Raw genomic sequence first — 11,122 nt, 5'->3', positions numbered from 1 at the left:
TGGGATGTGAGAATTCAACTCATTTAGAATCTATCTCAGTTTTTTTCTGTACCATTCACTGTAGGTGCTGCCTTATTTGTAGTGGAGCAGAAGCTGATTCTGAATAAATCATTAAGCTGTAAGCACCAGTCCAGTTTACTATAAAGTTAGGAACAATTTGCTGTTAATGGTTTCTGACAGAGCCAGGCTGAGCATATGTTACATGGTGGCCTTTGAGAAATGTAAGGGAATGTATTTTTCACTGAGGGACTATGGAATGTTTCAAAGCACTTTGCTACTGGGACATTTATATTAATTGTGTGATACATATCATAATGTCTGCTTGTGAACAATGCTGTTTCAAAATACATTTAGTCACAATAAGTTAATACATCAAAACCATGTTATTAGATAAACTTTCCAACAACAAATTCCAAGTCACCCAGTAATCAATGTACTTCTGTAGTTTAAGCTCTATTTCTGCACTTTCATGAACCACGCAAGACTATTTTTATACCATCTAGAGTATTACATGTTTCATGTTATAGGTTGTTCTCTTGCATCAATTTGATCATAGATGGCAATCATAGAACAAAAGGGAGAGTAAAATGTAATATTAATTTCAATTTCATCATTTCTTGGGTTCCAGTGGTTTATTCAGCTTTATTCTACATATTATTTATTCATGTACAGTAGCTCTACATCTATGAGTTTACCTTGCCCTCATGTATGTTTGCCTTTTACCCAAGCTCGTTTTAGTTGTGTATATACAGTATATATTTATAACCAATGAAAACGAGGATATTGTATCATTGTGTATATAAGTGTATTAGATTGGTTTTAGTCTGGTTTGAGTTCTGCTTGGTTTGTAATTTAAAAATATTTTCTTTTGATGCTGTTGCACAATAAATAATAAATGGGAGCTGAACTGAATAAAGGAAACAATTCTGCATAACTGTTATTTTCATGTATTGTGACAACTTCTGCATGCAATAACATTATCATATACACAGCCACACCAGTCTAAACGAAATGCTTAATTTTATGACGAAAATGCAAGTAGTGCAAAAGTTGGTTAGGATATTGCTAACGAGTGTTTCTTTTGTTGATATGTGGTTGTTGTGGTTGATAGGGAGTTCTTGATAGTTGCTTACTGGCCCAAAGTAAGTCTGAGGATTTTCTTTCATCTTTAAAACACAAATGAAGATATTTTTAATGAAATCCAAGATTTCTGTTCTTCCATTTGAAGTCAGTCTACTCAACATTTGATAGTTCAAAAGGTTCATATTTAGGTTGTAAAAGAATTTCACTTCACTTTGCATCAATATGACAGGTTACATGTTACCTACTACTAATACTTACAAATTGTAATCTGTTACTGATTTGTAATTACATGACAGAAATTGTAGTTAGTAACATGGTCTATTTGTTACACATTTTACTTTTAGATTACTTTGACCTAACTTGTTTATCACATTGATTTAATAAATCGTGAAATACTGTACCTGGACAAAAATACAAAGAATAAGAAAATATGGTGCATTAAACATTATATCACGTCAAGGTTTTCCAAACTTGTGTTTCTGAAGGAACTGCAGGGGGTTTGTGAGTTTAATGAAAAACGAATAATTAATTAAATCATAAAAAAGGTTAAGTTAATAATCAAAATAAAAATGTACTAAAAAAGAAAATGGGAAATATTTTATTTGTTGCATGTCAAGTGACTATAACCAATGTAAGAGAATCCATAAACACGCAAATGTGATAATTATTAAAATATTTATTTTAAAATCTAAGGGGTACTTTAAGTACAGTTGAGGTCAAAAGTTTACATACACCTTGCAGAATCTACAAAATGTTATTTTACTAAAATAAGAGGTATCATACAAAATGCACAGTTCTGACCTGAATAAGATATTTCACATGAAAGACATTTACATATAGTCCACAAGAGAAAATAATAGTTGAATTAATAAAAAATGACCCTGTTCAAAAGTTTGCGTACACTTGATTCCTAATAGTTGTTCATAAGTCCCTTGTTTGTCCCAAACAGTTAAACTGCCTGCTGTTCTTCAGAAAAATCTTACAGGTCCCACAAATTCAGTGGTTTTTCAGCATTTTTGTGTATTTGAACCCTTTCCAACAATAGCTATGATTTTGAGATCCATCTTTTCACACTGAGGACATCTGAGGGACTCATATGCAACTATTACAGAAGGTTCAAACGCTCACTGATGCTTCAGAAGGAAAAACAATGCATTAAAGGTTGTATCAGCGATTTCAAGCCTGAAACATAAAGTGTCAAATTCTTCATGATCCGCTCGCTGCCTGCCCCATAAATTGGCTGTAAAAAAAAAACGCGTCTCTGTGGTCAGCCTAGGGTCCGAGATATGCCAAAAAAACAAAAGGTGCTACCAACGATTCCACAGCAAAACAAACAGTGTTCCAACCAATCACCGTCAGGGGGTTGGTGTTGTGGACTTTCGCTCTGCCTCCCTCACACCTTTTGTTTTTTTGGCATATCTCGGACCCTAGGCTGACCACAGAGATGCGTTTTTTTTTTACAGCCAATTTATGGGGCAGGCAGCGAGCGGATCATGAAGAAAGGTCAGCTGAATTTGACACTTTATGTTTCAGGCTTGAAATCGCTGATACAACCTTTAAGAGCCAGGGGTGTAAACTTTTGAACAGAATCAAGATTTTTCTTATTTTGCCTAGATGTCATATATATATTTTTCATTTAGTACTGCTCTTTAGAAGCTACAGAAGATGCATGTTTCCCAGAAAACAAAACAACTTTTGATATTAATTTTCTCTGATCTTGAAATTCAAAAAGTTTTCACCCCCTGACTCTTAATGCATTGTTTTTCATTCTAAAACATCAGTGAGCATTTGAACCTTCTGTAATAATTGCATGAGAGTCCCTCAGTTGTTCTCAGTGTAAAAAGATGGATCTTAAAATCATAGTCATTGTTGGAAAGGGTTCAAATACACACAAATGCTGAAAACCCAAAGAATTTGTGGGACCTGAAGGGTTTTTCTGAAGAACAGCGGGTAGTTTAACTGTTCAGGATGTGTGTAAACTTTTTTTGAACAGGGTCATTTAAAATGATAAATTCATTTATTATTTGCTCTTGTGTACTATATGTAAATGTTTTTTTATGTGAAATATCTGATACAGGTCAGTACTAAATAAAAAAATAAAATTTTTGTATGAATCCTTCTGTGTAAACTTGACCTCAACTGTAAATATTGTAGGTAAACGAGTATCAGATGACAAAAAAGTTTTAGTTTTAAAGAATTGTAATGTGTTTCAAAGACAATAGCCTTCCAAAGACAGAAATGCATGGTTAAATAACTTACAGAGTGATCGTTTAAATAAAAATGTGTTCATTAGTAGTTGATGCAATGTTGAAACTAATTAAATCTGAAATGATTTTTGTAAATCAGTGGTCAAATGCTACCCCCCCCCCCCCCCCGCCCGAATAATGACTGATCTATGTGTGAATGTCCACAAAACTTGGAAGACTTTCTGAATGTAAATAAGCAGTACGCTATTTTAGAGAGGAATATTTAAAAAATCATGGAGAATCAATAAATTATGAATTTATTGCTGTTGTGTAAATAATATGCAATCATGTAATCCATAAAAAAAGTAACTGTAGCCAGATTACGAGTATTTTTAAATGTAATTTAATCTAATTACAGGTACAAGTACTGTAATCCAGATTACATGTAATCAGTTACTTCTCAGCACTGATTACAACAACTTTATTGCGCATGTCTATGATAAAAATTGTGGAAGACATTTAAAACAACACACTTGACAAGAAATTGTTTTTTTTTTAATACTTTTTATTCAAAGAAATGTTAATTTCACAATTATATTGAAAATGAGAAGAAAAAGCATACGTTTGATTTTTGAATTCATTGCTGCGGCTGCCATAATGTGTGGAAAAATCTAAAGAAAGTTAGAAATACTGGAATAAAAGCAATCCCATGAAGTAGCCCAAAAGTAATGACCAGGAGCACAATGGTGAAGAATGTTCTGAATATATAGCTGCTGGAAGCTGAAAGCACAACCACACCCACAACTGTAGACAGAGCCCCTTGAAGTATGGGATAGCCCAGGTGTGTCATTGCCTCCACAACTCTTTCGTTCACATCGGCCTTAGTACTGGACACAAATGTGTAGGAGATATGAGCAGAGAAATCCACAGAAAAGCCAATACTAATGACCAAGTTTATCATGGAGATTGAATCAAGACTAATGTTTAGCAGTGCCATAAAGCCGGTTACTCCCAAAATGACTGAAGCGATGGCAAAGGCCACCCACAAGGCACAAAGAGGATTTGGAATCAGCATGAGGGATATGACCAGCATTACTAGGGTTGCCACAATCACGGTCTGAAGAGTGATATTCCCTATTACTGTGTATTGATCATGATATATAAACGCTGGATGGTAGACCAACAGTGGACATGGACAACTCTCTGCTGTCTCCCGTAATGAGTTCAATATGATCTTCTCTGTTGAATTCTGAACAACTGTCTGAAGAAACAGACGTGAAGAAGTTATTTCATTATTGGTTATGTTTACATCCTGTTTGAGCATTGGTTGGTGGTCCAGAAACTCATAAAGATGTGTTTTAAATTGACCTTCTGAGCTGATGTTATTATTGTGTTCCTCTGAATACTTTTCAAAGGAATGAAGCCAAGATGTCGACAAGTTCTTAACAAAATTCAACTCCTGAAACTGTACAATACACGACTCAAGTTGATTACGTTGACTCTCCTCCCAATATGGAAATGTGTCATTGATGGCTAACATTACGTTTGGACCATAATAATCAAAGTATGCCTTTTCAGCTTCATAGTACTGGACGATGTAGGATTTATCAAGAGCTAGGTTCTTGAGATCAATTCCTTCCTTGAGTTGGAGGCAACCATAAACACTAACAGTGATGTACGTTAAGTAAATAACAATGACTAATGCCTTACTCCAAACTGTTGTCAAAAATGGTCCATAGTACTTCCTGAAGAACAGTGTCATTGGGTGCTCCTCCTCAGTTCCTGTGTTATGGTCGTAAGATCCTCCAACACAGCAGAGAGTATACACTTTAGACCGTCCTGGTGGGACCTCATCTGGGACCTTCATGCAAGTCAACCAGTGTCTGTTCGCCCCTTCCCTTCTGCCATTCAGAGCCAGACAAGCTCCGAAAAAAGTGATGTTATAGAAGTAGCAGAACAAGATGGCTGTGCCTGCATACAGACAGAAAGACTGAACAGAGCCAAAGGGATTGCCGTAGCTAAGGTAGAAGGCTAGCACGTCAGTCAGGGTTGTGATAGTAATGGAAACGGCTGCCTCCCTGTAGGTATCAGCCATGCGCTTTGGCACCGGGTCTTGAATGTTAGTTCGTTGCCAGCTGGAGATCATGATGAACATGTCATCGATACCGATTCCTAAAAAACAGTTTCACATCTTGGAATAAAAATCTGTCAGTTAAAGAGAATATGAAATATAGCCTTTTTTAATCACATGGCCATATTTAGAAAGAGTTCATCATATATACAGCTGTATGTTCTATATGGCACTGAAAATCTGTCTATGTCTCAAAATGCATATTATGCATATTAGTCAGTTGTACATGTATAAAACCATGTAAATTGTTAAATTAAGCATTTTTCATAGTAATAAAAAATAGTAGCGTGTATCAGGCAAAGTGTATCAGATGCTGTGCCAGTGGGTCTTCTAAAAATGAGCTTTGCCTCAAAGTGTTAAAAATTGTTTCAGTAAATTGAAATATTCTAAATGTTCAATATTTTTGGGCTGTAATATAACATAAATAATATATATCAACACTTTAGACTGGGATTGTGTATTCCTAAATAGGTATTTAGGTAACAATTTAGTTTAGGGACCAATTTATTTCTGTGCAGTCAGAACAGCTGTAACAAATTTAGACCTTGCTGTTATTATCATCAGTTCAGAAGTAAAGATAATAAACAATATAGCTGCAAGCAGTAATTACCAGGGTTCAAGCACTTTGAGGCATTTAAACACGTATGAAAAAAGACATTACATATTATTTATGAAGCCTGACTTGATTAAAAAAGAAATTTTTGGCAAATCCAGGTTATTTACCATAGAAGTATGATGTTTATAACATTTATGACTGTTATAGTGCCATATAGTGGTCTGATCTGCCTAACATTTTGCATGCTTGTTTAGAATCACCCGTTGCATGTGCTCACCAGGTTTTGTGAAGTTTTGAGTTTTCATTTAGGCTTTAGGGAATATTTGGACAGGCCCCTTTTCTAAACGACCCTGTTAAAGCTTGCTAAAGGGTAAATTTCAACATTTGTTTGATAATTATTGACTTAGAGAGCCCAGAGAATTGCACTGCAGTTTTTTTTCTAGACTTTTTCTAGCGAAAAATCTAGGACTAGTTCGCAAAAGTAGGTTTTTTTACATTTTCTCAATCATTTAACAAACGGTTTGATTGACGGCAGTGGTTCTACAGGAAAAGTTGCTCAGAATGAGGAGGTCTATCATGATAAAAATATTGTGCATATGTGTAAAAAAAAAAACAAAGAAAAAAAAACATGTAATATACAATCGTTGAAAAATCCAATATTGCCTCCCCAGTGGCCAATTTTTCTTTTTCTTTCAAATTTCTTACAGACCTTATGGGCTACCGAGTTTCGTTCCGATCGGCCTTCGTTAACCTTATCTAATAGGTGCTCAAAGTTCATCTGCCTATGGCGGCCATGTTTTTTAAGATATGCAAATGTCCTTATAGACAGTTGTGTCACTTTGGACCAAGACCTTGTGTACCAATTCTCACATCGATAGGACAAACGGTTGCACAGTTATGGTTTTTATGGTTTTTTTTCCCCCCTTATAGCGCCACCAAGTGGCCAAGCTCCATGACTTTCTTCATGTGATCATAGATTAGGCTCTTACATATGCGTTTTGAGTTTGGCAAAGATATCTTGTTCCATTCAAAAGTTATAGCTGTTTTAGTAAAGGCAGCCCTGCCTCTATTCAAACTCTATTCAAATTTGTATAACTATTGATATTCCGTCTTTAGAGAATCTTCATGCACTGCTTTGGTTCAGATTGGGTAAAAGACCTAGAACTGGTTCGCATAAGTAGGTTTTTCCAAAAAATGCTTCGCCGTCAGGCCAACTGGGGTAAGCCTTAGTGACGTTGTAGACGGTGTGAGTATTACCATCCCTCTGAAACCCTATTGTAACTATTAGAATGGTCAAGGATCAGCAATCTCCACGTAAAACTGATTGTGCAGACTAAACGCTAAATCGTAGAGACTTGAAACCTGGATGGATGGTAGTACCGCCAGCAACGTCACCAAGGCTTGCCCTAATCAGTCTGATGGAGGTGCTACAGCGATCAAAAGAACAAAATCGCTCATAACTCCTAAACCGTCAGTCGCAGGCTCAAGTCTGTTATGTTTTTGTCGAAATTTTGGGGTATTTTGGGTATTTTGGGAAAAACATACTTTTGCATACTAGTCCTAGGTTTTTCACCCGATTGGATTAAAACCGGTGTAGAGAGATTTTAATATCAATAATTATCAAAAAAAAGTTGAACTGTCACAAAAGAATGCCAAAACATTCAAAAGGGGCGGGGCCTGTTTTAGTAAAATGCCTATAACTCCTGAATGGAATGAGATCTATTCGCCAAACTGAGAACACTTATGTAAGAGTGCAGTCTGAGGTCACAGGACAAAAATTGCCATTGGCCGATGAAGTTTGAGCACCCAGTATTCAAGGGTGTAAACAATTGTACATTGGATGTTTTTTTGCACATACACACGATACTCGTGTCATATTATGTTGGAACTCCTCATTCCAGACAACTTTGCCTTTAGAACCACTGCTGTAAATGAAATCGTTTGTTAAAGGGGCTATATGTAACTTTTTCCCCAAAATAAACGTAACAATAGCCTTTTTATTTGACCATTTATGACTCAAACATCTCTTGATGAGCATACTGACCTTGTCAGCTCACAGCGGGTGCACCTATAAGCCTGTATCCTATTTTTCCTATTTTCTGTCGGGTCGGATTTTTCGCGCGCTGTCTGCGGATGTGACATCAAGCGCGTTCATGTTAAACGTTTCAGATCACTCTGCCACCACCGCTAGTCATATATATTGCAAACAAACTTAGTTTCTCAAACAATATATGTATTTGACTGCTCTTACTTCTTTGCAGCGGTTGATTTGTGAAGTGTACACGTACGAGCGCGCGCTGCGAGAGCGAGCAGAAAGGAAGAGCAGTTCTGTTTTTTGGCCACAGGTGTCAGACTCGAGTTTAAATTTCAGAAAGTTACATATAGCCCCTTTAAATGATTGAGAAGATGAAAAAAGCTACTTTTGCGAACTAGTCCAAATTTACCCAAAATCCTATGAAGCCAAAGGGAAAACTCAAAACATTATGAAACCTGGTTGAGCACATGCGACTTGTGATTGTAAACAACCATTAAACAAGCATGCAAAGATCGGACCACAGCTGGTGCTGTAACAGTCATAAACATTAAAAACATAATATTTCTATGGTAAATTCCCTGGATTTGCCAAAAATAGTTTTTTAAATCATTGATTGATTGATTGGTTTGATTTGGCTTGCTACATGAAGCTTTTTTTCATATGTGCTTAAATGCCTTAAATCTTGAACCCCTGTAATTGCTGCTTTTAAGATACAGTATCTTACCAAGAATAAGGAATGGAGAAGATGCCACAGTAATAACAAATGGCACCTTTATGAGTAACAACAACCCAAAGCTGGAGAGCACAGCTTGTGCAGTGGAGAAAACTCCAAGAGAAGCCACCCATGTTTTATTCCTCACGTTGTCAAACCTGTTGAGTGAAATGAAATAATGCATAACTATTTACAATTCATATTTTTTACAATTAGTTTTTTTTAGGTCATGATCAGTATTACACAAACCTCAGGCAAGATATTATTGAAAATGAGATGGCAAGAAAATAAGTAATCGCAAAAAGTTTAGTGACAGATTGGGTGCTCTTCTCAAACTCCTTTTGTCTTGACATGGATGTGAAATAAGATACCTAAGAAAAAGAATTATCATTTAGTCACATATTTAAGATTAGGATTTATTAGACTAAAAATCACAGTATGAGATACAGAACCCCCCCCCCCCCCCCCAATTATAAAAATTTAATTACAATTAAATTACAAAACATTACATAAAATGCTTGCAAATGCCATTTGATAGTATACATATAATGCAGTGTCGTAAGTGTGGCTGAAGTGTCAGCTTTTTTCCACTGAATATGCAGGGTTAAAGGAGTAGTTAACTACCAGAACAAACATTTACAGATAATGTACACACCCCCTTGATATCCAAGATGTTCATGTCTTTCTTTCTTTAGTCGTAAAGAAATTATGTTTTTAAGGAATACATTTCAGGATTTCTCTCCATATAGTGGACTTCTATGGTGCCCCCGAGTTTGAACTTTTAAAATGCAGTTTAAATGCAACTTCAAAGGGCTCTAAACGATCCCAGCCAAAAAAGAAGGGTCTTATCTAGCGAAACGATCGGTTATTTTGTAAAGAAATGTACAATTTATATACTTTTTAATGCTCGTCTTGGTCTAGCTCTGCGTGAACTGTGTGTATTCCTGTTTATGATGGTAAGGTTTGAAAACTCCAATCTCATTTTCAATTCGAACTTCAGAATCGCCCTATCGCTGTTTTATCTTTTTTTTTTTTTTGTAAAGGGTGTTTGACCTTTCTTTTATGTTCACTTTGTAAACACTGGGTCGGTACTTCTGCAGCGATGTAGAATGACAGTTTATCGACATACCCTAACTGTCATAAACAGAAATACGCAGAGCTAGACCAAGACGAGCGTTTGCGGTTAAAAAGTATAGAAATTATTATTATTATTTTTTTAGAAAATAACCAATCATTTTGCTAGATAAGACCATTTGAAGCTGCATTTATACTGCATTTTGGAAGTTCAAACTCAGGGGAAACATACATATCCAATAAATAAACAGAAATCCTGAAATGTTTTCCTCAAAAAATGTGATTTCTTTATGACTGAAGAAAGAAAGACATTAACATCTTGGATGACAAGGAGGTAAGTACATACAAATTTTTGTTCTGAAAGTGATCTACTCTTTAAGCACTTTTATGTGACATGCCCAAAAATATGCAACATTAATGTGTTCCATAATTTAGAATTTTAGAGTTAAAATGTTATTGTAATTGAGTCAGTTTAGATTTCACCAAATTAATCTTTGATGTAGCATTCTTTGAATTCACTGGGTATGTTTATATGGAATTTATTAGAAGATTTAAACCTGGACATTTTTAACATAATGGACAAACAGATTCAAACAAATAGTGACTACAAAGATAGCCTACTTACTTCTGTTTCAGATGTCGTTACATTTGAGAGCAAGTCTATCAGTTCTTGAAGCCAGGCATCTTCCAGTGTATTATTGCTCTCTTGCAGATAATAGAAAAGTCTCATTGCTTTGGCACTTTGAACAACTCCACTGTTGTCCACCTCCACCTTACTAATGATGTTTCCCATGTGGATACAGTTGAGTTCGGAGTGACAGTACTCAGGATACGATATTTTGACAAAATGAATGTTGCTGGCATTGTAATTTAAAACATCAAGCAGTACGTTAGAGTTGCATGATCCGTTCACAGTTGCGCAAATATCCGAAAACACAAATTGCTGTGCGTCGTGAGTTGCGGTGATTTCTCTAACTTCTCCATCTATGCGGATAACCTCCTCTAGTGCGGCAACACCGAGTATGTTTGTCTGAGAGGAGAATATCAAAGACGCAAAAACCCCGTCAGTGTTCAGTCGTAAAATCGAAAATTTTGAGTCAACTTGTGGAAAAGTTTTTTTAAAGAAACGCCTCTCAACTTTAGCGCGGCCGTTTTTCGGTGTAAACTGCTCCACTATGTCATTGGATTTCAGGTCGTTCAAAAAGTAAAATCCTCCTCCGAGACCTGCGGACACCGCCAGCGGTAAAGTGACAAACCACCACGGATGGAGCCCTACGAATTTACCGACTCTTTCAAAACAAAGTCGGATGGGCTTCTCAATGCAGTCTGTGATGCAGGACACCAT

The 11,122-nt window shown here is 36.1% G+C and overlaps 1 protein-coding gene across 1 annotated transcript; it reads right to left on the bottom strand.

Annotated features, from left to right (window-relative positions):
- Positions 1 to 3,906: 3,906 nt before the first annotated feature.
- Positions 3,907 to 11,122, bottom strand: ptchd3b (patched domain containing 3b). Its single transcript, XM_073849446.1, has 4 exons — positions 10,403 to 11,122; positions 8,953 to 9,074; positions 8,716 to 8,861; positions 3,907 to 5,441 (listed from the first exon to the last, which is right to left on the bottom strand). The coding sequence occupies exons 1-4, from the start codon at positions 11,120 to 11,122 to the stop codon at positions 3,907 to 3,909; spliced, it is 2,523 nt and encodes an 840-aa protein (XP_073705547.1).

The sequence above is a fragment of the Garra rufa genome, chromosome 10, assembly GCF_049309525.1.
Source record: "Garra rufa chromosome 10, GarRuf1.0, whole genome shotgun sequence".
NCBI classification, from domain to species: Eukaryota; Metazoa; Chordata; class Actinopteri; order Cypriniformes; family Cyprinidae; genus Garra; species Garra rufa.
This window is presented reverse-complemented; position numbering and strand designations above follow the sequence as displayed.